Raw genomic sequence first — 26257 nt, forward strand, 5'->3', positions numbered from 1 at the left:
GCTTTTGAAGCAAATCGATGCCAAAGTTGTATTGTTAAAGCATTGACACCAGAAGAACAGTCCTAGTCAAAGCTCTTCAGAAGATGTTATATGCTCATTGTCAACTTATTAATCAAGTGGTATATAAAAGTATGAATTTGTTGAAACAAAGAAAAATATCACTTGATTTAGGAATACAGATGTGTGTATGCTGAAACAATAGAGATTATAGATAGTAAAATGCACATTTGGGGGGTTGATAATTTATAACATTGTTTGCAAATGTTCAAAGCCCATTTGTCTCTGTCTCTCCTGAGTCTTATTCTGTTTGTAAATGCTTCTTACTTCTCCCCCAACCCTATCAGATGAATTCTGTTAACTCAGTCTCTCTCTGGGAGATGGAGAGAGCAAGCGTGCATGTGCCAGATGAACCCCCATCTGTGGCTGAGCACATGAGCCACAGTCTGCTAAGGTATAGCCCTGCCCCAAACAGATATGTTCCCAAGGTATAGCCCAGACCCGACAGATGGACCTTCACTGTAGCTGGTAGGCTAAAAAGCACAGCAGCCTAACAATTTGAAAAAAATATGTCTTGTAAACATGACCTCATTGTCTGTTCACTTTAACGAGCTGACACAGATGCCTATTGTGTTTGTCTAATTTCATTATTTTTTTCTCCTCTAAGTCTCACGGCAAGATGTAATGACAGAGGTGGGATGTTTGTGTGGTTTAGGGTTATGGTTAGCAGTGTTGGGGTAGTTACTCAGAAAAAGTAACTAGTTACAAGTTACTAGTTACTTCTGAAAATTGTAACTAGATTACTTTACTGGTTACTGCATTTGAAAAGTAACTTCACTACTAGTTACTTTACCTACAAATGTTTTAAGCAAATGTCCAAATTTACATGGTCAAACATCATGGCCCTTTCATCACTATATTTTTCAATAAAGGGCATCTCTTAGCCTTTCCACATAGTGTATTGTAATTGTAAACATGTAAAACAAAATGGCATATGAAACTCAGCCATTCACTTGAACGAATATTAAGCCTGTCCACACTATCTGACCAAAGAAATATGCCTCACTTTAAAATCTCATTGAGTTGACAGCAGTTGAAAGACACCTCTCGCCTGGACATAGAGTGCATTTTACTGTAATATTTTTGTCCTTTCGAGCAACAAAGTAAAAATAATGAGAATATTGCCACTGGCTGAACCCTTCTGTCTCCGTCTCATCCATTTTCCCGCTTCCCTCCTTCTACGCCATCCTAGTATTGTGATACTGCAGCCGCCTGCAGCCCGGCTGACTTGAAGCAGCCAATGGCAGACTCAGATTCAAGGCAGCCGGCTGCAGGCGCAGGTGCAGGCGAATCTGGGAATGCCATTGGCTGCGGCGCTGCATGAAGTCAGCCCATGTCGAACGCGCCTAATGTCTACGCACCAGCAGCTACGTGACTCAAATCACTGAAATCGGTCTCTGTGGCAACGGTGCCCAGACAAGCAAGCACACAGGCAAGCATGCAAGCGCCACTAAAAGAGAACTTTTCGGACTGGAAAAAATGGCTTGGGTAACGCAGGAAAGCACGTTTCTGAGGTCTAGTAAAGTAGTGTAGTTACCAATATTTTGAGTGTAATGCGTTACTTCGTTACCTATAATAGTAATATCGTTACTGTAATCCGTTACTTTGTAACTCGTTACCCCCAACACTGAGGGTTAGTAGGGTTAGGGTTGCGGTTAGGGTAGCACAGTATTTTATGGGCTTGTTCATGCACAAAAGTGCAGTGCCCTAACATTCATAAACACAATGCCCTGAGAAACTTTATTGATCTCCCAAACAGAGTGAGTGTCGGAGTGTGTCCTGCTGTGTGGAGGGCACCATACTGGAGTGGGCCCTGGCTCCATTGCTTAGTGCAGCTCAACATGGTGGCAAATGCATTTATATTCATTTTTCGCAAACCGCTCATCCAAACAACTTCACACTAATTTTCGTCACATCCCGAGTTATAACTAATGTCAAGCCACACACACACATAGGTTCCTGCTATTATAGTTAGATGAATAAGCTTGCCTCTATTCCATTTGACAAAATAGTGGAATGTTTCTCTCCTGCAGTATAATATAATCTATATATCAGAGCCACCCTCATGCTTGAACTTATTTATGTGTGTGTGTGTGTGTGTGTGTGTGAAACACAAGCTCCGTGTATTGCTCGGCTCAATCCTTAAGAATCAGTTATGAGTGGAGAAATTGATGACACAAAGTCTGTTCTATAATCACATTTACGTCTACATGTTGGCAACCTTTACTAAATAGTTAAAGAGGTAGGACCACAACACAGCAGTACTTGTGTTAATGTGTCCATGCATTCCTGTATGTGTGGACAGCATGACAGCCGTTTGAAGTTTTTCTCGGATTTACTATCTTAATACAACAGACAATATACAGTGCAAAAGGCACCCAAGATACATGAATATTATCTTAAATATAATTTGTTTTGTCCTATTTATTTGTGCTGCAGTAAAAAAGTGCAAGGTTATGACTTTTTTTTCCATTTAATTGAGTCTTTTGTGTAACTTTTTGTGCCTGAGACTTTTGCACAATACTGTATCTTATAGATACATAAAAGCATTTTGCCCTAAAATGGCATGTCACAATGAACTGTTTACTAAAAGATTAAGGATATGCTTAAAAGCATCTAACAGAAGTAATTGTGTCCTTCGCTTTTATATAACGGTTAGGGTTATTCAGGTTTGGGTTATTGGGTTGGGGTTAGGGTTATTAGGTTGGGGCTATGGGGTTAGGTTTAGAATAGCTTAGAATACAGGAAATGCATTGAGTCCAGGGTTTCCCGCAGAAAATTTGTTAGTTAAGGTGGTAGGGTCTGTGGGGCGGGGGGGGGGGGGGGGGCTAGTTTGTGCGATAGACTGATGCGTTCTGTAGAGAAGGGAGACTGGCATTGGTCACGGTTTGGAATGGAAGGGAGAAAACAGGACAACGGCCGTACATTTTATAAAACATTTAAACGTTTATTTTTTGGGGGGACTACGTAGTTAAGGCGTCAGGCGTGTGTTTTTTAGGTGGCTGCCTTCACTGAAAAGTGCTGTGGGAAATCCTGGAGTCTGACCAGAAGCAGGATTGATGTCCTCCCTCCAGCAGCAAAACAGAATCCGGGTTCTGGTCCGAGGCAGGGTGTCAGAGGCAGAGGGTAGATCCCCCGGCAGTTCTCACATCACAGTCTGTCTTTAGCATGGCCTGGCTTACATTTAGTCATTTAGCAGACGCTCTTATCCAGAGTGACTTACAGTAAGTACAGGGACATTCCCCCCGAGGCAAGTAGGGTGAAGTGCCTTGCCCAAGGACACAACGTCATTTGACACGGCGGGGAATCGATCCAGCAACCTGGTTTTAAAATGGATCACACAAATTGTGGCAGATGGTTGTGTTTAGATATGAGTGGGGTGCGCTGATCTTTGGGTATGTGGGTGGCAGCTTCAAAGCTACCATTTGACAATGATAGTAATCCAGATTTTATTTAAAAGGCATATGAAGGTGCCTTTGGATTTGTGCAGGGTTTTGATGGGGTTGCGCACTATCTTGGCAACTATCATAGTTTGGATCTGTTGGAACAAGCACTTATTTATTATTCTGAATTAAAATGAATAAAGGCCCTTGCACCCTGAGTGCCAAATTTTCGTATGCGTTTTTTAGCAATCGTCAGCCTCAACATTCGATGGCTCTGAATTGCCAAAAAACTTATCAAAATGCTGGCCTTAAAACAGGGTCCTGATTTGCACACAGAGTCAAAAATTTGCACGTAAAAAAACCAAAACAACCTCACGTTATGTCAATTCTGCTTACACACTGCCTCCGAAACTTTTGTCCATCAAAAAAAGGTTTGGATCGGGTTCAATTTTCTGCGTTTTCGCATCTATAGCTAGCATTTTGATAGTTTATTGGCAATTCAGAGCTACCGAATGTTGAGGCTGACGATTAAGAAACAAGGCATACAAAAATGTTGCACTCAGTGTGCAAGGACCTTTACAGAGGGGAGGCGAGGGCTCTAGTAAAGTTAAGAAGTGGTGTGTTTGTGTGTGTCTCAGCAAGCAACAGCTGTGTTGCTTTGTTGTACACCATGATAGAGTGAGTGTGTGAAAAGAGTACAGATCTGTTACTGAAGTCCACTGAAGTGTGAGCTTATTCTACCCACAATGCTGTCTGCCACATCAGACGAGATCTCTTGGGGCTCCAAATGACTTTCTCACATCTGCTCCTGTTCTGCATGACACACACTCCACGGGTGGACTAGTACACATTCACTATACTTGTTCACAGACACAAGGAAATGTCCACATATAGACATGTGTGGGCCTGCTTGAATTGATTAGACCCTTTTTAAGCAAACCACTGAACCTCCTGAAGAGAGATGACAGAAATGTTTGCACAAATTGATCATGCTGTCATTCCTTTGGTAGTGCCTTGCATGCAAATCTTGCCAACATATCTAGAGAAGTGTAACACGTATATAGTCAATGCAAATCATATGGTTTTCCACAGTAGAATAATGCACTGTAGGAAGGCTATGTAACAGCTGTTTTAGTTATTATAGATGCTGCTGTGCTATTGAACTGTGCTATCAGGGGTCAATACACAGTTTAGGCAGTAATCTAAATTCAATATCACATATTACATTCTTATTTTTGTTTTCTTATTTCACTTTAGCTTTTAACGGACGGTTTGCCTTTACCCATTTCTGGATCTGCTGATATTCAACAGGCATTGTGTGTCAGAGTTAACAACCCCAGCCTCTCTCTTCTATCTAAACAGTGAGAGCTCCCTGCTGCTTCACAGTGTGATGCTTTCAACATTGGTCAACAATAAACTGGCACCTGCAGAACCTTTGTCTCGGAAAAGCAGCACAGTGGTAACCATACTAAAAATAGCAGTGTTACGTAACAGTTCTGGCTTACTACACGGATGGTCGTGTGTTTGCTGATGATCTCTGTTCTACAGCTGAGAACAAATTCAGCCTGCCCAGGTTTGCTTAAATACTAAATAGCCTGGGTACAGTTTACTCAGAAATATTTGAAAGAGAACAGGGGAGGACAGAGTGTGGAGGCTGAGGGGCTTACTGTTTACACACGGCCTTGAGCGCCGTCTGTTGATTCAAAAAAGGAAGTAGTTAGTCACACAAACACGCTCACACGTGAGGGAGGACGTGCCCTGCTTCTGACTCACAGCAAGCAGGCAGATAAACTGACTTACAAGCATGTACATGTACATATACCAAGTGGCTGGAAGATAGAAAGACAGATGGACGGTAGAAGAGGTGACAGACTGAACACTTGTCCATACTAGCAAGGCTACTGTTCAGTTTCTCAGCAAGGATGGCCAGATGTTTAGCCCAGTGTGTCACGTGTGTGCTTACAGTATGTATGTGTGTACAGTACCACATGTGTGCATGGTGGGAAATGGAATTGACGAAAGAGAGACTGACACAGAAACAGGTCTTCATAATTCCCTGTCTATTCATGCTATAAGAACAGTTTCTTTCTATCGCAGCTAGCCTCTTAAACAAGGCTAAGGACTCCCACTGTCATTAACACTTTTATTTATAACTTGTATTTACAGTATTAGCTGTGGTCAGCTTTGAGACAAATGTTAAGAAACGGTTGACATTTCAATGTGAAATTGCATGAAATTGTGCATGGTATTTCAGAATGATGTCATCCTGTTTAACTAAACAGATAATTAAAATGATGACAGGCCAAAAAATTGTGGCTGGATTCAAACCTACAACCTTATACTTTGCAGGTCGCCGTCCCAGCCCATTGAACTATACTCAGTGTTGCATATTGTCATGTCCGGTTACTGTTTTAAAAAGTACACTGTTTCTCCTGTGGTAAGTGTTGTTAGATTCAGCCAAAGTTGAAACTGCTCTATTTCAATCAAATTTTGACATACCATGGTCAAATTGTTTATGGTATTTAAGAGTGATGTAATCTTGAATCCTATTAGGTTTGAAAAACCATCAGTCAAAATGATATTTGATTTATTGACAAAGAAATTGAGGCAATGTGGACATTTACATAAATACACCTTTTTCAGCCATTTTGTATTTGATTCAACTGTCTTAAGTAATGTTTTTAAAAGCATCAGTGATGCATATCTGTACAAAATTTCAAGTCAATTTGAACTTTTTTTTTGTTGAGGAGATCGATTTTGAAGGTTTTTGCAAAATGTTGATGTACAGGAAAATCCATCATGGCGGAACTTATGGGTTCTTGAGGCTTTTTTGTTCCCCATGAGAAATAAGGCAAGTTTACACATTTTCAGGCATTTAGGAGTAATGGGGCACTGGGGAAATCACGTAGACTTTGGGCATGGCTTACAGCGCCACCTATGGGCGTATGTTTGCCACTAGCCCTAGCCGTGTGGGAGTAGTGAGTGAGCTATTGAGCCATTTAGTGGAGAAGACGAAAAATAATAAGAATACTAACAAAAACGATATGTTTCCTCCTACTGGAGGAACCCTAATTATTGGGTGTGCTCACGCCTTCGGCGAGCACAACCATTGTTCTATCACATATTATTATTATTTTCCCACCCCTAAGGATCCCTCAATATTTGTACTACATACACAACGTCAGTGTCAAAATGTTCATCTTGGTCCCGATAGCGTTGCTTCTATTGGGATTTACGTTCCGTTGCAGGGTTTAAGAGGTTACAATGTTTGTGTCAAAAAAAAAGTTCCTCGTGTCCACAAAGGCAACTTGGTGCTAACGTCACAATGTCAGCACACGTTAGCAACGACGCATGAATACGACGTGCATAGATGTGCTGTTGCACAGCGAGTATAGTATTGTGCCGTGGTGTACTAGCAAGCATCATACATTTAAGCCAATCAAGACTTGCATGTTCAGTAAGCAATGTCACATTAAATAATGTATTTAAACTCAAGCTTGTGTGGCGCGTCGCTGTCTTCACTGCCAAGCCTAAACTTTATGTAAAAAGAAACGTTTCTCATATCCGGCACATTCAAACAATTCCCTCAGTGAAGTTTGGCTAGCAATAGCAGCTGGCTTGCTCGTAGTACAATTTAGTCGGGTTCAGCTTCTGGTCGCATTTGGCATTGTTACTGACAATGATTGCTTCCAGCAAACTTCTTTTGAATTAGCCATTTCCCCCTAAAAAAAATTCAAGCTTATTTACGTTTTTGGGGGCATATTTTGACTTAGCAGATGGTACCCCTTACAAAAAAGAAGTACATCAAAGTATACTAAAAGTATACTAAAATATGGATACACTTTTAGTTCACTTTTAAAACACTTTCAAGTATGCTTTGAAAATTGTTCACTTTTGATATACTTTTAAGAAGTATACTTAGAAACAGAAAATGGTATACATTTCTTCTGGAGTAGGATGTATGTTTTCTATTATTATACAGCAAAAACAGTCAAAATAATTTTAAAGTACATTACAGGTTACATTTTTTAGATCCATCTCATTCTAATTATTCATGTCTATGAAAATATATTATGCATTGTACATTGAATCTCTTTTTCGTACTGAAGCTGTAACCTTAATTACTGCCAAAACATTCTGAAGCCCTGTACTCTTATACTAATAATTATCAATTGGAGTATTAATGGAAAAAAACGAAAAAGCTACTTGAGAATTTGAAGGTTATATTGTCAAACTGACTGAAGAACGAAATAAAGACGTGAAAAAATGAAGATAGCGTGGCTCATTGGCTGGTCAATTCCCATGATGCAAGGCGGTAAATAGTGTTAAAATTTGCTGATAAGTTTGCCGTTTGTTCGAAATACAAATGTAACTTCATGAATTTCGTTTTGTGTTTGCTTAGAATGTCGTTTTTTGTTGCATGGTAATTGTAATTGGTGTGCTGGTTTACCATTGTAACCATGTGTTGAATGACTGTTACGTTTCATCACAAGAGCTGGATTCGTAAGACGTCAATGTGTACACAGTAAGTAGTGTCTAACAGAATCTGCAGTGTAACAAACAAAAATAAAGATAAAAGCTCAAGCATTTCATGCTCTTTTAGTGATATAGTTACTTTAAGTCTGAAAGGGTGAAACCCTGGTTGTTGGTACATAAACCCAAACACACAGAGACATATTCACTTACACACTGTCTCATGTGCGGACACACACATTCTAACACTCATGGGATTGAACGTACAACACTAACATATCTGAAGAGATTATGGCAACCATATTGGTTATTTAGAAGGGGGCCCTTCCAGATATGCAACACATTTTGGTAAGGGAATACTGGCCTAAAGTTTGCATGTACTTCAGATAGATAATGAGACCTAAACAGTTTATTGATATTTGGAGGGATAGGGTTGGGTTAAGGCTGGTGATATTTGGAAGGATTTGGTTTTGTCACATCCGCGCACGGGCGCCAGCCCTCTAGAGGGCGACACTCACCCTAGAGCACCTAGCACTAACCTTCTTCTACACTGCGCTCCACCTGTGGTGATCAACACTTCCTATTTTAGCGCTGGGTGTCCTTCCCTCTTCACTCTGTCATTAAGTTTTTGGTGAGTATGCCTTCCGTTCGTGTATTAGTTGTATGCCTCTACACCGACGGGAATACTTATTTCCTTTTGGATTGGACTTTTGTTTGTGGATTACCTTTTGTTAGACTAAACTATTCTATCGTGGAATATAACTTTGTTAAAGTAGAATAAACTATTTTTGTTGCACCTGACCTGCTATCTGCGTGTGTGCCTGAAAACCCTGGCCCGGTTTAGGTCAGTTATATTTGGAAGGGTTTGGTTTGGGTCAGTGATATTTGGAAGGGTTGAATTGTAGACTTGTTCTTCTCTGAACTGCTTTCAGATTTCAGATCTGTATGTCCAGGAACTTGACTGCTGATTAGAGGAGGTGGCTCCACAGATGATGGTTGTTTATCAGGTTCACATGCTCTTGACATGCACCTACATTAATGTAAATCCTTCACCTGCTTTACACATGCACCTACAGTAATGTAAACCCTTCACCTACTCTAGACCTGCACCTTCAGTAATTTAAGTCCCTTTTAGATGAAATATGTAATTTGTAGGTCCTGTGAAGAAGGTAATCTGATGTTGGGTTTTGTCTCCAAACCTTCCTTACTGACTGTTGTTCTGGGAGACTGGGTGTGTTCCTGTGTCTATTCTTCACCACCTGGATTTTTCTGGTGCTCTAACATCAAGCTTGATTTATCTGTGCAGTCACAGATGGCTTTCACCGGCTCAGGTGTAAAGTTATCCTACTGTATGCCCCCATTTACACACACATCACATACTGGCCTAGTTTTAAAACAGCTCTGTTGTAACACTAGCTTTAGCCTGTGAGCAGAGCTTGTGTGGGAAAGCATGCAATGGTATTGTGTCCTAAAAGGATGGCTGGTTTGGAGTGGGCAGACACTTTGGCCCTGGTTTGGTCATCAGCCCAGCTGGCTGAGTGGAATCCAACTGAGCTTTAGTACCTTTGGCTTAGACAACATGCCTCAAGAACAGAGAATTTCCAAGGAGGTCTTGAAGGAGACCGAGCCAACCCTATGACCCAGCCTGCAAGGAGACCTTGAACGAGGAGACATCAGATCAGAGGGTAGAAGTTTACTTAAAAGCAAATCCCTTAACACAAGCAAGCATTGAGTGATCAGAGGACTGGCACTGCTTAATAGAGGACCTCCAGGGTGAACGAAAATAACAGTTTGTGTGCATCAGTATTTGGCTGAAGTGGGTCTAAATTTGTTTCTGATATTAAAGGGGTCATATACTGATTTTATAGGGTATTTCACATTGTTCCTTAAGGTCTCAGAATAGGTTATGTAACATTGGTTGGGCTGAAAATGGCCTGGGTGCTGTTCTATGCACCTTAATGCAACCCTATGAAATGGCCCTGGAGTGAAACAAGAGGTTTTCTTCCATTTATGGTATGCTCATGAATATTTAGATGAGCTGCGCGCTGATTGGTTGGTTTACAACAAGCAAAATTGCAGAGCAAAGACGCAACATAGCCAAACATGCATCGTGAATTGTAGATTTACATGACAACACAGGTTATTTATTTGAGTGAAACAGTCGAGAAAATGAAATAACATTAGCCCCATTGCCAATAAACTAAATCATCACACATTCTACCTATGCTAGATACAGGACACGTTATCATTGCTAATAACAGTTTTTCAAAATCATACTTACAGCTTGCGGTTGTGATGAGCATACGGTTAGGGTTAGGGTTAGGGTTTATACATTTTGGGGCGTGACAAAGATACAGACCAGAGCCAAATAAGGTGGAGCCACCAGGTTGACGTCAACTCAGTGTTTTTCTGGAAACCGACAGCAGCAGTGGGTTAGGGTTGTGAGATTTGCATAGGAAAGAGGAGTCAATGGACTTTGAGGTTCACTGTATGTCCATTTTACTTTACATTTTTTGCATCAATGACCCCTTTAAGGACAGAAGAGGACGCAGTTGCAATTGTTGACACATTGATGTCACACAAACTAACCATCAACTAAAGCAATTGAATACTGCCGTAGATGGAGTCCTACGGAATCAACTGTGTTAAATTGAGTAACGATCACAGCCCCTCCCTCCCTCCCTCGAGTTCAGGTGGCACTGCCCAGTTTTGGAGGTGGCATCGCAGATGTTACCTGGTGGCACCAGGGTGTGTGTGTGTATTCCAGCTGAGTTGCCCAGCTGCGTGCATCACGCTGGCTCTGGCATATCCCCAGATGCCTGACCCAGATAGAAACAGCGCCGGGGGATAGAGAGAGAAACACAACCCCACAAACAAATGAACGAACACACACACAAACCTCCCGTCCACAGCAGGTGTGGCAGGAGACGCTGAGGATATTTCAGGGACTCTGTACCCACTGTGAAGTTTTCAAGATTCATTTCTTTATTCCAGGGTAAATTCCAAGGGTAATTCATTTTGTTTGAATCGAAAACCAATGAAGTAAATCTGCACATCAAATGAGACTTCTGGATCCATTTAAACCACTTGTGTTGTTCCAGGACGTGTTGCTTGGCATCATATAGGCTATAAGTGTAATTGAACTGCTTTGGGCTCAGTGAGGGATTTTTGGCTTATTTTCTCTGTGAACGTCTTCCATATCTTGCTTACTCCTGCTCTTTTCCCCTTTGCCCCCATTTTGACCAGACACACCAAAGATGCTGACAAGACAAATAGCCCAGTCTTGAAAAATGTAAGGACTAAACAGTGATGAATTGGTTCTGCACACTCTTGACCACAAGTACTGCATGTTGATTGAAACTCACAGTACAACATCCATGCTCTCCACAGCTCCCTGATGAGCATCCTTTGCTGGTACTTCTTCTGGCAGTTGAGAAAGAAATTGTAGAAACTAATCTGATATGCAAAACAATAGTTTAGTCTGTAAGGAATGTCAACGCATGTACAGGGGTCTGAGACTACATTGCGGTTCCTGTCATGTTTTTGACTTCTTCATCCATGATCACCAAGCTTTCTCCTGTGTGAAGATACAGCTCTACTGTCCTGCCTGCAGGGTGCACCTCGGGAGCAGCTCCCCGACCCTCTCCCACTTCAAGCCTCAAGTCTTCCACCTCTCCTCCTACCAGCCTCTCCCTATCACTCCCCCTCTCTCTATCTCCTTTCTTCCCTGTCCCATTCTACTGGCAGCTCTAATTTTTGCAGTTTGAAATCTTCCCAGTTTTAATGCCCATGCCAGTATGTCTCCTGCTCTTAACCCTCCGTGAAGTGGACCCTCGTAGTAGGTCTAAGCCCCAGGGCATCCTTGTCCCACATCATAAAGCTAATCATGCTAACTCACACGCAGACGGACACAGCTGGCCTCACACTGTCTACCAACCTGTCTACAGATGAGTCTCCCTGAACCTACTGATAGACGTGGCTTAAATATGCTGTATTGCACATTTTATATTACAAAGACCGTGGCTGTTGTCACTGTTTTGACTTACTGTTTGAGACGGCCACCATCTTGAATTGTACCTTAGACCGTTGCAGACTATGACGAGACACTATAAAATATTATGCTCTGTACTACTAGAATGTATCCAATTTCAATGGATATTACTACTGGAATGTATACTACTAAACTGCAATGATATTATCTTCTTATCCTGAAAGTTACATTGAGCAATTTTTATATATTTAATCCAGGAGATCTTTGGGGAAATTCTTTAAATGTATACATACTGAGCATAATTCTGCAATACAAAGAATGCAACCTTAGAGTTTAAGGAGAAATGCCTCCCCTCACTGGTGGGAAGGAGAAGTGCGCTGTTTTATCTCTACAGTTTTAAAACCTAAAATCTCAATTCAACAACATGCAGACTTACAAACATTAAAGCTGCTGAATCTTAAAGTGCATGGCAAAGTGACTATCCACAATGTAGACATTCAGTGAAACTGGTTGAGTGTTTATGGCCATTGATCTAGTTCACACTTAAAGGGTAAATGATGATGAATTTACTGTTATGTGGAATAGCTATTATGGGCAGCAAATGCATACAGCAAATATGTGCTTGCAGATATGAGTTTAGATGTCGATCCTGGGTGGATTCATAGCGAATTGACAGTTTTAGACTGTTTGTTCATGTGGAACATCTGGACACTTCCAGGACTCACTGTAAACCAACACAAGTTCAAGTTCTATTTTGCCTCTGGAATGCTTCAGTTTCTCCACCCCCCCCCCCCCCTTCCTCTGCTTCCTCCTGGTCACCTGTGAGGACAGCAGTCCAACATGGCGGGGCCGGACCCAGTAAGCCCTGGCCTTGCTGTATTAGGCACAGTTGCTTTATAGGACTGCAGTTGGCCAGGGGTTGCTTTAGTAATAGACCCTCCTCTTCTTTTTTACTTTCTTTATTCCTCAAATAAAACTCAAGAGAAGCTTTTAGTTTTCAACTAACTTTCATTAACTATCTCTCTTTTCCAAGTTTTTCTTTCTCCCCAATCATATCTGTACCCCATCCACTGGAACTTGCTTTTGCTTGGCCATGGCCTTTAGCCTGGCTTCCAGCCCAACTTAGCCCCGCCCACAACAAAAATTTGGTCAGGAAGTTGGGTCTGGAGAGGCTCGTATTGGGGGGCAAACTATATAAAACCAGGAGCTGGTTTAGACAATGATGGACAGATGATCAACAGTAACGTAATCAACAACGTCAAGAAAGAGCGCTTGGGTTGAATTCGTTTTCAACAAACAACATATTATGTTGCTATGATTGGTTGTAGGTAAATCCAAATGAGCGAAAGGGCATTTGATTTGAGTTCGGTTGAAACATGCCCCATAGTCACAGCCCAATGGAGAGTTATCAGACTCATATTCTGACTAGAATTATGAGTATGACAACGTCAGGCTACATGGCCTTGTCTTGGCTGTCTAAACTCCTCACAGCCTTTTTAGCCTGAGATTCAGCACCAGTGTGCACATCAAGACAGACACAAACAGGGGAATTAGAAGTGAGAAAAGCTCGAAGACCGTCTGAGTGTTCTCAAAGTACCCCTCAAAGTACCTGTCAGGTTTAAGTGCTTGAATTAACAATATTCCCTCCTCTCTGTCTATTATTATTCTCTCTCTCTCTGCCTCACTCTCTCTCTGCCTCACTCTCTCTCTGCCTCACTCTCTCTGCCTCACTCTGCTTCACTTTCTCTGATGCTCTCTCTGCCTCTGTCTTCCCATGCTTACTCTCTCCTCTTCCTACTACCCTGTTATCTATTCTCCTTCTCTTCCTACCACCCCTATTTCTATTCTCCCTTACTACCCAACCTCTATTCACCCCCTCTTTTTTGGCCTCGGCCGAGACTGAGCTGTTTTTCTGCCCATATCGTTTTTACTGGGCCTTTTAGGGCTGTTATTTTCAGCCGGCTAAAGTGATTTTTCGCATGCTTCTACGACCACATGGCTCGTAGTAAGTGCTCCACTCGTTTGTCAGGTTAGGGGCTCCGCTCTGCTGGGAAGCACCTGTCTCTCACTGCCTGAGAGGGGGACTGCAGGGAGGGTGGGGAACGGGTTCCAGTGGACTGATAGGCGGCTTGGTGGATGGAACAAGGTTACCATAATAACTGTGAACAGTGTGAGTGAATGTTTTTTTCTCTTAAGGTTTGTAGGCTGGTCGTTCCACTGGCAGACCAGCTGATCTGCTCTTTCTTTCCTACCCTCCAGGTTCTCAACAGACAGATTCAGATCCACAGAACGGACCACAACAAACACAACAGGTATACGTGTGTGTGCGTATATACATGTCTGTTTTGTGTCTGACATCTTAGAACCTTTTTCTCTTGACCCTATTCATGTCTGCTCTCTTGCTCTCTTTCATCTCCATGTTCTCTCTTAATCTTCTCATCCCTGTTTCCTTAAACTCCTGAAAAAATATATTATTTTATAACCCCTCACACCTTCTTAAAACAAACTTCACTGTCTCAGATTTGAAAAGGCAGTAGTCAGTTTTTTCCTCCATCTCAGGTGTTGGTTGATGTTGTGCTCAAACAGTAATGCCGTGTGCCCCGTTGCTACTTCACCTCCAACGTTTTAATGAATGTTAGGCTTGCAATTACAGCATTCAACACAAGGGGGGGAGAGTCGCTTCATATCGACTGACCATGCAAGGGACATGTCGAACTTTTCTCTGATACTAAGAAAAGCATATTATTGTCATATTTAATGTTAGCTTGGACACTACTTGTTGCATATTTGGTAGTCCATGTTAATGCACGGTCTAGTTTGTTTGGCCTCCACTGCCCTGTGATGTTCTAACCCTCACCTCTTGTGAGCTGTGTTGTTCACTGATGGCTCTTATCCAGGCAGCAACAACAACACATGTCCACAAGAGGGAAGCACAGCGCTGTGTGTGTGGCTGGGTTTCCTTGTCTGTAAGGTTACTGCTCAGTAATCAGTTACAACTTACATATTTATTTTTGTTTTGGCAGTTGAAAGGTAGTTGTTAGTGTTATGTTTGTATGTGTGTTGGATGGGGTGTGGAGGGTTATAGACTGTGTGTTGGATGGGGTGTGTAGGGTTAGGGTCTCGGGAAGGAGAGAGGGAGGGTTAGGGTCTCGGGAAGGAGAGAGGGAGGGTTAGGGTCTATGGAAGGAGAGCGGGAGGGATGTTAGGCATGGTGACTGGGAAAGGAGAGAGGAAGGGATAGGCTCTGCTCCATTTGAAGATACCCCCCTCCCTTTGTGAGTTTCCACCTCCCCTCTGTCTATCGCTGCCCCTCTCCAGTGCTAACAAGGAAGGCAGACAGAGGGATGGCAAGTGTTGCACTTCAGCAGCTACTTCATACTTTTTATTCTCTAGAAGTAATTTGGGGGTTTGTGCAGATTCGCCAGACCGTTGCAGTTACATACACTTATACTAGGAGTGAGTGAGTGTTTGAAGTGCTAGTTTAGCAAACAGATTTGATCAGTACTGGAGCAAGCACCGGCCAGGGACCAGTGCAGAACAGCCAGCCAGCGTCACTGAAAGCAGAGAAAAAGACCATGGCCCTTGCTAGCGGCCACCAGGGCCCAGCCTCCTATTACTGCCTCATCCGCCGCAGGTTCAAGAGAAGACGCAAGAAACGCAGTGAGCGCAAAGGTAACTCCTTGATCAGAGGTGTGCAGCGTTAAGTGCAGTGTTGAGTCGCGGTATGTTTGCATGCATCTTAAAAATAGCTTAATTCGCTTTTTGCTGTGTAAAGTTGCCATAAATTAATGCATCACTTTTCAGAGGACAAAAACTGTTTTGCTCTTATTTGATTTGGTGGTTGTTTAGAGAATGAAGCAGATCTTGCTTTGGGATCAACTTGTGTGTGTAATATGTTGTTTAGTGTAGCGATGACTAGTTCAGGTGTGCTACTGGTGGTATGGGACCTAAGTATGCGCTCACTGCAACTTTCTGGCCAGAGTTAAAGACCTTAGCTAGATGACTTTAGCAAGATGACCTTGTTACTATTCACAGCAAGATTTATTTTTGTATGTGCTTTAGTGCCAAATCAGAATCAGAATTCGGTTTATTCGCCATGTATGTCATACAAACACAGAATTTACTGTGGCAGGGAGGTGCAAAACACTAAACATATACAAATCTTAAATTAAGTGAAAGTACAAAAGTTTAAACATTTCTAAGAATACAACAATTTAAATATAAAATCAAATATATATAAAAATCAGAATAACAATGAGCAGTGTGAGTGTTCAACATAGTGCAATCGGATACTGAGAAGATGGCTTATGCATATTATATATTACATATATAATTATGTAAGCCAGATACCCTTTTTGTTTAATGTGACCATCAGATAAAATTTGATTTGAAAGTTGATTTTCATTTGTTTTACAGAATGTGGATTTTCTACCAGTCCTTCATTGTGAAGATAATACTTTGTTTCATGTGAGGGGTTGAACTTGTCAGATAAAATCTATTACAATTTAATTAGTACAGCCTTTTTTACAAGTCAGAGGTCTTCACTCTTGAAAACCTTTCTGGGAGATAGACCAGTCTCCTTTTTAACTGAGTTAGAATTGTCTGTGTGAGAGAGAACATGACATTTTGTTCAGAGTATTTTTAGTTACTATTACTAAGTATATAGTAATATAGAATTAAACTTTTTGTTTCAGACTGATGCGTGTTTTGGACCTTTCTACCTGTGAGGGATGCAGGCAGACCTCACACTTGCTAATGTGCTGTGACAGACAGCTTCTGTTAGTCATCCCCAGAAAGACCTCTATCTTTGTCAGTGACGGAGACAACCCCTCTATGTAATTGATCGAGACTAACTGCTATTTTGGGAGTATATATATATTTCAAATACAGTGTTATATAACTTTTTTCATTTAGCAGATGCTTTTATCCAAAGTGACATACAGAGAAAGTCATGGTTTTATGGGTATGTTGGTGGTAAGAGTCAGGAAACCAGTTCAAAGCCAGTTAAAAGTAAGCACATCTCAAGGCCCCGTCACACCATAACGTTCTGGTCGAAGTTCTATGACGTTAGCGGAAACAAGGAATACAAGGAATTTTCTTGGCAGGAAGGTGCATACAATAAACATACAGGAACCTAAAATTTGAATATGTGGATCTATACTAAGGGTACATAAACTAGCAGTACTAAGTGGAATTAGAATTAAATAAAATGTACAATAAAATAAAATATAAGTTGCCAGAAATAAAATATAAGTTGCTAAATTACAATATGAAAATACAAATATTATAAAAGATACAAATGTACAAGGTAGAATTGTGTAGATGTAATGTTTTTTTGCAGGAAGTCATTTAGAGTCAGTGTGGACCCTTGGCCTTGTTGAAGAGGCCAACAGCGGAAGGGAAAAAGCTTTTTGTGGCTTGAAGTATTGGTTCTGATGGACCGCAGCCTTCTGCCGGAGGGGAGTGACTGAAACAGGGAGTGGCCAGGGTGGGAGGAGTCGGCCACAATCTTCCTCGCTCGCCTCAGGGTCATCGAGGTGTGCAGGTCCTTGAGGGAAAGCAGATTGCAGCCCATCACCTTCTCAGCAGTGCGGATGATACGCTGCAGCCTGTTCTTGTCCTTGGCAGTGGCAGCAGCGTACCAGACGGTGATGGACGAGGTGAGGATGGACTCAATGATGGCTCAGTAGAAGTGCACCATCATTGTGCTGGTATAGCGCCTGAAGAGTGTTGTGTGGACGCTGGTAATCGGCAGTAATCGTCTGTGATCGGCGGAGAACGCTGGTCCAAAAAAACCCGTTTTGAACAAGCACAAAAGTTCTCACGGAGACCAGTGTTCTTCAACGTTTAATTTTAAAAGCTGGACACGCTGAAGAATGTTTGTGGAACGTTTGACTAACGTTGCATGCGTTTGGCTATCGTTAGTCAGTCGTTACTAGTCGTTACCCTAGCGTTACTTGATTGTTAGCGTTACTTGAATCGTTTGCTTCGTTTTCATCATTTGCTTTCGTCACACGTAGTCGCGACCCTGTAACACGTCATCACACGCTAATAGTTTTCAGGGGTGTCTTACTTGGTCGCTGTTACACGCTCCTCATGCGTCAGTCCCACGCTAATCATGCGTTATAGTCACGGTAGTCATATGCCAGATGTGTCCACCTTGCCCTTGAATGCCCGAAATTAAACGATTATAACTTTCAAGAACGTTGACCAGAACGTTATGGTGTGACGGGGTCTTCAGCTACCTGGCCCAGTTCAAAGTAACCACATCTCAGCTACCCGGCACAGTAAACAATAATAATATCTAAACAACACAGAGCAGTGGTACAACAGGATTTCAAACACAACATGCAGAGAAGGGACACAATTGCAGGTGTCACAAGATATGCTGCTAAATGCAACTTTTGGTGCCCAATCTGAATATGTTAGTCGAGGTGAAGCTTGAAGACGAGGATCTCAAAGCCAAAGCTTTGGGACCTCAGTACTGAATGCTCCCCAACAAATGTTTCTAAAATTTGACAGATACCTGCTGAAGAGGAAAACGTCTCAGCTTGTGAATAGCCCAGTCCATTTACATTTACATTACATTTAGTCATTTAGCAGACGCTCTTATCCAGAGCGACTTACAATCCAGACCACAGTCACTGACCTGACACAAGACAAAAACCACATGCCTGTTTTGTGTTTTTCTCAGATTATCTTCAGTGCATCTTCCAATAGAGCAGTATTTCACTGCATCCCCCACCAAGCTGGAAGAGCCAGAAAACTCACACATGAGGCTTGGCCAATGGGCCGTAAATGAAATATGGAAAATATGGTTTCCTGTGTTTTTTTCTGCAGATACAGCTGAATCTTCAAAATGATTTTTTGGACAGAGAGTAGGAGGAAAAATCTGTTCTGTTATCCTCTAGAAAATGGTTGACTGAATGCTAGTGCTAGCTCTTCTCAGGCTTCACTCCTCCTGAGCAAACAGCTGGAGAGGACAGCTTACATTTTTTTACCGTTTGACTGAGTATTTCTTTCAATGTCTACAAAATATCTGAGTTCTTCTTAATTCTCAAAGTAGGTTGCTAAGTTGGGTACAGAATAAAAGGATACAGGCACAATTGTCACACATAACATGTGGTCTCCTTGATGTACATTTCTTATGTACAGCTTGATTTTGAAGATATTATAAGTTAGACTACTTATTGAAGTCACAAATTACAGTGACACAGCAGTGTCTGGTTGAGCCTAGCTGCCTCTGGTGTTCTCTCTACCAGGAGACTGGTGTTCTCAGAAGGAAGGGGGAGGCTAAAGTGCCTACTCCCTCTGGAAAGTTAGAGGGTAGAATATTACATTCCCACACTTGTATGTAAAAACTCATAAGTGGTGCAAGCTACTGTGCCATCGCTTCTTTGTCAATTCTTCCTAATATCATCCCACCTGAGACATTCAGTTGTGTATGTTATTGGCCTTTCCATTACTTCTCTCCAATTTCTAGTCCTTTTTACCCAACTTAAGCTTCTCTTTTGCGGTCACATTCACACTTCATGGCATGCCGTCCTTTTCTTTGCTTCTCCTTAGTGCACCAGCCCTCTCAAGACCCTGCTGCCTATCTTTCTCTGGCAAGTCTTTGCACTCATTCTAATGTTGTGCTCTGTCTCTGCCCTCCTCTTTGTCACTCTTGTCTGGTACTCAACCTCATCGTTTAACATCTCTTTTCTTTCTACTGTCAAGATGGTCCCTATATCTCTGACCTCAACATCTGATATCAACATTATCTAAATTCCAAAAAACCAACAGTGCTGTGAAATTAAATTCTGTACAACACACAGACACAGTCCTGTTTGAGGAACCTGTCTGACCTGGCCTTGAATGTGATGAACAGTGAGCAGAAGGACTATTGAGGCGAGGAGAATGGAGATATAAGAGATGGAGGAAGAGACAGAAAGAAAGGGTGAAAAATAGAGGCAATGAAAGCTGGAGAAGAGAGGATGAGACTGCTGATACAAGCAGTTTTTGTCTGGTCAGTCCACAGCACTTCAAAATCTGATTTGAGAGAATGGGCCACATGCATACTGAACAGTGTACAGTATTTGTATTGTATTTTTTTTTATTTTAACCTTTATTTAACCAGGAAGAATCATGAAGAACAAAATTCTTGTTTACAAAGATGGCCTGGCAAAACAGCAGAAGCTTTTTGAGGGAGAGGGGAAAAGGGCTATGGAATAAAAATCAAGTTAAAAGCACAACGGCACACAACCACAGCAGTACAAGATAAAGAAGAAAAAAAAACAAGGAAGTTAAACAAAGCAGGGTATTAGTACATAGGGAATCAGAGAGGATAAAAACATTTTAAGCACAAGAACACAAAGCAAGACAGAGACTATTTACACCAAACAACAACCACAATCAAGACATAGACTGACTGGCAGGAATGAACAGAGGATACAGGAAAAGCAGGCCACGGACAAGCCTGCTCACACAGCAACACTGTTTTTTAACCACACGATCACACATTTTACAAATTAAAAGTCCTCTCTTTACAAATTGGTATTTCCTGACCAGTTTTACAAAATGGTTTATGCATGTAACCACATATATGGACATACATAACCACACATGTATGCGTGTGGTTTCCGTATTGTGCTTGTGGATGTATTTTTAGCCACTGCATCTTTTACCTGTGTGTTTTCAGGGTGAATGAACAGTGCTCACTGATGCCCAAGACTAAAAACTGTGGAGAAGTTTAGTGAATCTTTACACTGCTCACACACTTGCACACACACACCTACCCCACAGGCTCTGTGTGTATCATAAATCATAGTTGTCACATAGATTTTACTGGTCCCTATGAAGAGGGGAAAAGGGAAGGCTGTAACTGAGGCAACCACACTATGCCCTTGGAGAGAGATGGGAAAGAGGAAGGAGAGAGGGGGAAGAGAGGTGGGGAGAGTGTGATGAAGTTAAGCCTTAACCCTTGTGCTGCCTTCGGGTCACATGACCAAAAGGTTCATAATGAACCATCGTTGTGTTTACCCAATTTTACCCAATACAAAAGCAAATACAAATAATTTTCTTTTCACCTTCGCAATGTGGGGGGTCTGAGACAGCCCAATGGTTAAAAGAAAATGTTTCATTTTATTTTTGTATGCGGTAAAGTTGTTGCAAACGAAGGTGGGTCACAATGACTGATGGGTCAGAATGACCCGAGGAGAACACAAGGGTTAAGTAATTTGCTACCTACATTGCTAGATACAACAGACAAAAAATACACACCAAGTTGGTGATATCACAGGAAACATAGCTGGCTACATCTGTGATGTTACTATGTTTGTTATGCAGCTGTTTCACAGTTTTTGTTATCAATGTAGTTAGCATCCAGAAGGTGGATAGCTAGCTAGCAATAACTGCAAAAGATTAGCAGCTGCAGTCTGAATTAACACCACAGGCAGAGGGTGAAAATATTGCGTATGTAGCTAGCTACGTTGCCCACAACATCAACACCTCACATTTAGCTAGCTACGTAGATAGCAGAATTCCATTAGCCTTACCTTCTAAATAAGAAGCCACAAATGTACGTTGTATACTTCTTAATCTGTGCATTCCTTAATAGTAAATATACACTTTTTGAAAGACACAGTAGATGTCAGTTGTGTGTTTGTCCTGGCTTTAGTGATGTGAAAATGTAAGTAACACCCCATTACATTTCTTGTCTTTCTCCAAATATTTGGCATTATGGACATTGGATATTAAAGTGGTTTTGCCATGTTGTATAACATGTCAAACATCTTTTCATCTAAAAAACCCTCTCTAACTGGCCAAGTTGTCCACCTGGAGCTGTTGAGCAGGGACTTCTGAATGTGTCACAATGGCTGTGATTGTCTTTGAAGCCAAATGGTTGCTGGCAGGCTAATTCACATGGCTTATTGGTCATAAGAGGAAGGATATTGAATAATGGAGTCTGAGATGGATATTTAATGTGTGTGTGTGAGCAAGAGAGAGCAAGACAGTGAGTATGTGGGGTAGTAAAGAGCCATGTTAAGCGGCCACACTCCCCTACCTTGGCCCATCAGTTTTAATCAGGCGAAACGACAGGCAACCCTGACTGTGAGGACTCTTCTCCATTAGGGTTAGGGCTCCACACATGTACCTTATTACAGAACATTACCTCCCTACTGGCCCCAGGGAAACCACAACAGAGCTGAACGAGGAGGAAGCTGGTCCAAAACTTAACAAAAAGACCAATTTCAGTTCTATTAATGAATCCTTCTCTTCTCGCTTTCCTCCCCTTTGTTGGAGTAATCACCGATCTGCCAAAGCTTGATTGGCTGTAGTAATGGGAAAGAGGCAGGGCTTCCCTTACAGAGGCAGAACTCCACTCTATACTGACCTCAGCTTTGCACTCCATTTCACAGTTGAAACTACAAACCCAATTCCAAAAAAGTTGGGACACTACAAATTGTGAATAAAAACGGAATGCAATAATTTACTAATCTCATAAACGTATATTTTATTCACAATAGAATATAGATAACATATCAATTGTTGAAAGTGAGACATTTTGAAATGTCATGCCAAATATTGGCTCATTTGGGATTTCATCAGAATCAGAAGGGATTTTATTCGCCATGAGTGTTTGCACAAACAAGGAATTTACTTTGGCAGGGAGGTGCATACATTAAACATATAGGAATTTTGAAACTGAAATATGTGGACTAACAATACAAAAGGAGCAAAGTCTAGCTAATACTAAGGGGGGTCTAGGTAATACTAAGGGGAATAAAAAATTAAAGTAGCAATTTACAATTTAACCTAAAAATACCAAAAAATACAGATAGTGCAAACGATACAATAGTGCAAATTGCAACGTGCAGTGTGTCATTGTGCAGATTGTGATTTAGAGTCAGTGTGAGTCCTTGGCCTTGTTAAAGTGGCCAACAGCGGATGGGAAGAAACAGTTCTTGTGGCGTGAGGTTTTGGTCTTGATGGACCACAGCCTTCTGCCGGAGGGGAGTAGCTGGAACAGGGAGTGTCCAGGGTGAGAGGGGTCGGCCACAATCTTCCTCGCTCGCCTCAGGGACCTCGTGGTGTGCAGATCCTCAAGGGAAGGCAGATTGCAGCCGATCACCTCAGCAGTGCGGATGATACGCTGCAGTCTGCTCTTGTCCTTGGCAGTGGCAGCAACGTACCAGATGGTGATAGAAGTGAGGATGGACTCGATGATGGCTGTGTAGAAGTGCACCATCATTGTCTTTGGCGAGAGCTACACATTCCCAAAAGTTGGGACAGGTAGCAATAAGGAAAAGTTAAATGTACATATAAGGAACAGCTGGAGGACCAATTTGCAACATGATTGGGTATGAAAAGAGCTTCTCAGAGGCAGTGTCTCTCAGAAGTCAAGATGGGCAGAGGATCACCAATTCCCCCAATGCTGCGACAAAAAATAATAGAGCAATATCAGAAAGGAGTTTCTCAGAGAAAAATTGCAAAGAGTTTGAAGTTATCATCATCTACAGTGCATAATATCATCCAAAGATTCAGAGAATGCCCGTGATCTTTGGGCCCTTAGACAGCACTGAATCACATACAGGAATGCTACTGTAATGGAAATCACAACATGGGCTCAGGAATACTTTCAGAAAACATTGTCGGTGAACACAATCCACCGTGCCATTTGCCGTTGCCGGCTAAAACTATAGGTAAAAAAAGAAACCATATCTCACTTTGACTGTGGCAAAGTGGAAAACTGTTCTGTGGTCAGACAAATCAAAATTTGAAGTTCTTTTTGGAAAGCTGGGACGCCATGTCATCCAGACTAAGAAAGACAATCCAAGTTGTTATCAGTGCTCAGTTTAGAAGCCTGCATCTCTGATGGTATGGGGTTGCATGAGTGCGTGTGGCATGGGCAGCTTACGCATCTGGAAAGGCACCATCAAGCAACCTTTCTGAAAGGTATATCCAAGTTCTAGAACACCATATGCTCCCATCCAGACGATGTCTCTTTCAGGGAAGACCTTGCATTTTCTAACAGGGCAATGCCAGACCACAAACCGCATCAATTGCAACATCATGGCTGCATAGAAGAAGGATCCAGGTACTGAAATGGCCAGCATGCAGTCCAGATCTTTCACCCATAGAAAACATTTGGTGCAGCATAAAGAGGAAGATGTGACAAAGAAGACCTAAGACAGAGCAACTACAAGCCTGTATTAGACAAGAATGGGACAACATTCCTATTTCTAAACTTGAGCAACTTGTCTCCTCAGTCCCCAGACGTTTGCAGACTATTATTAAAAGAAGAGGGGATGCCTCACAGTGTTAAACATGGCCTTGTCCCAACTTTTTTTGAGATGTGTTGATGCCATGAAATGTAAAATTAACTTAATTTTCCCTTAAAATGATATATTTTCTCAGTTTAAACATTTGATATGTTGTATTCTGAATAAAATATTGAAATTTGGAACTTCCACATCATTGCATTCTGTTTATATTCACAATTTGTACAGCGTCGCAACTTTTTTGGAATCGGGTTTGTAATTTTGGTATCTGTGTAACGGGTATGCAACGGACGTGGTCTTGCTAGCAAACTCCGTCAGAGGTATCTGGCCACACCGACCAGGAGTCGAACTCACCACCTCTGACATGCCAAGCGCAACCACTACCAGCTACGCCAAAGAAAAGCTAGCAATTCGTTGACGCGGGTGGCCCATTACATACCTGAGGAGTGAGTTTCTCCAGTTCACACCGGCTACATCTGCACTACTCCAGTCAAATTCATTTTCACAACTAGCTATATATAAGAACACTGATATCAATTTGAGGATGAGGTACTAATTCCTAATACATTTAGGCCTACTTTGTGACAAAAGGACACCTTTCCTAAAACCTAAATGCCAATACAACATACTGTAACCACAATCATTTTATGTCATATTAGATTACCACAGAAAATATGTTTTCCATACAAGGACATGATACAACACAATCTACACAAATGCATCTACACACATTTACAGCATTAATTAAAACATTTTTTATCTAATTACTAATACCACCTATAACTTTATCTGGCTGGAAATATAAACTCAAAACAAGTGTGTGGGGAGGAAGAGGAATGGAATGGCCTGGTAGGTCTCTGCAGCCATCTGTCTGTGTTAGTCCTCTGAGATGAACGGACAGGCTGCCTCTTCAGCTTCCCTGCTTCCTTAAACATCCATCTGTCTGCCTCTTCTGTCACTTCTTTCTCTTCTCTCATTTCTGGGTTACTGTCCATTTCCCATCCCGTGCCCCCTTTCTCTGTTGGTCTTTCTTTCAATCTTCACTCCATTTCTTCTCTCCCAATCTCTTCTCACTCATTTGTCTTTCACTGTTTTGTGTTCCCTCCATCTTGCTGACCAGTTGTGTCTTTAATCCCATCTTCCAGTTGACAGCAGGTCAATGTCCTTATTCTGTCATATGATAAACATAGACTATATGAATACTAAATTAAATAAATTAACTGTTACATAGCCATGTCTCACACTAACAATAAACTCAGTCACACATCACACAGGGTTAGACTACATAGTAGCTCTATCATCTCAGACTACAAACAGTGATGGCCTTATAAACATACAACATTATAAATACTAAAGATACTACAGAGAGAGGGGGAGGGGATTAAAGAACGGAGTGGGAAGTCAGATGGGGATAGTGTCAAATTTCAGACAGAAATAGTGCACATCTAAAGAGCTTGGCTGTACAACTGAACCTTTTCTTTGTGAATAAATCCAATACTTTGACTAAAGCTCATGCTGTGTATTAGAGGAGGGTGTGTGTATGCATGAGTTGGCTTGGGCTCCTGTTCTGTACTTTCCCCTCTTGGCTCGCTCCCATTATTGCTGGCCTCTCTCTCACACCTGACCCTGTACTTTACCTGCCCTCTGAAAGCCAATCTCACATAAAACCATCACATCATATTGATATTCAATTTTCTCCTCTCCCCTACCACTTTCACATCCGCAGTCCAGGTGTCAGGTTGTAAGGTGGGGTAGGACCCAAGTGCACAAGAGTACCGAGGCATTGCGAGGAACACAGGTTTATTCTCAGAAACGGGCCACAGAAAGACTGGACACCAAACAGGAACCTAAATACACAGAAACAAACAAGACACAGGTGAACACAATGAAACTGACGAGAACTGAACGAAACACAGGTGACGACAATGACAGGGAAACACTAGGACAGGGCAAAACCAAAAACAATAGGGGGGGCACGGCTGTGGCCGTGACACCAGGTGACAAACTGTAAACTGTTAAATATTAAAAAGATTGAAACACAATAAAAGAATGAGGGCCTCATTTACTAACATAACGACCGCAGCTTAATC

The 26257-nt window shown here is 41.8% G+C and overlaps 1 protein-coding gene across 4 annotated transcripts in view; it reads left to right on the plus strand.

Moving 5' to 3' along the window:
• The window catches only part of LOC146233250 (double-stranded RNA-specific editase 1-like), a 69714-nt gene that overhangs the window by 22922 nt on the left and 20535 nt on the right, over positions 1–26257 (plus strand). The window contains exon 2 of one of the 4 annotated variants that reach the window (XM_084688597.1): positions 14164–14216. Coding sequence is in view for 2 of the 4 variants with exons in the window: in XM_084688599.1 (XP_084544725.1) it covers positions 15480–15576 (97 nt within the window). In the remaining 2 variants the exon portion in view is untranslated. Of the gene's footprint in view, positions 1–14163; positions 14217–15130; positions 15577–17478; positions 17565–26257 lie in introns of those variants that run through there. The other 3 variants (XM_084688599.1, XM_084688596.1, XM_084688598.1) reach the window with 3 other exon arrangements.

The sequence above is a fragment of the Hypomesus nipponensis genome, chromosome 23, assembly GCF_054491055.1.
Source record: "Hypomesus nipponensis isolate SF chromosome 23, ASM5449105v1, whole genome shotgun sequence".
Taxonomy (NCBI): domain Eukaryota; kingdom Metazoa; phylum Chordata; class Actinopteri; order Osmeriformes; family Osmeridae; genus Hypomesus; species Hypomesus nipponensis.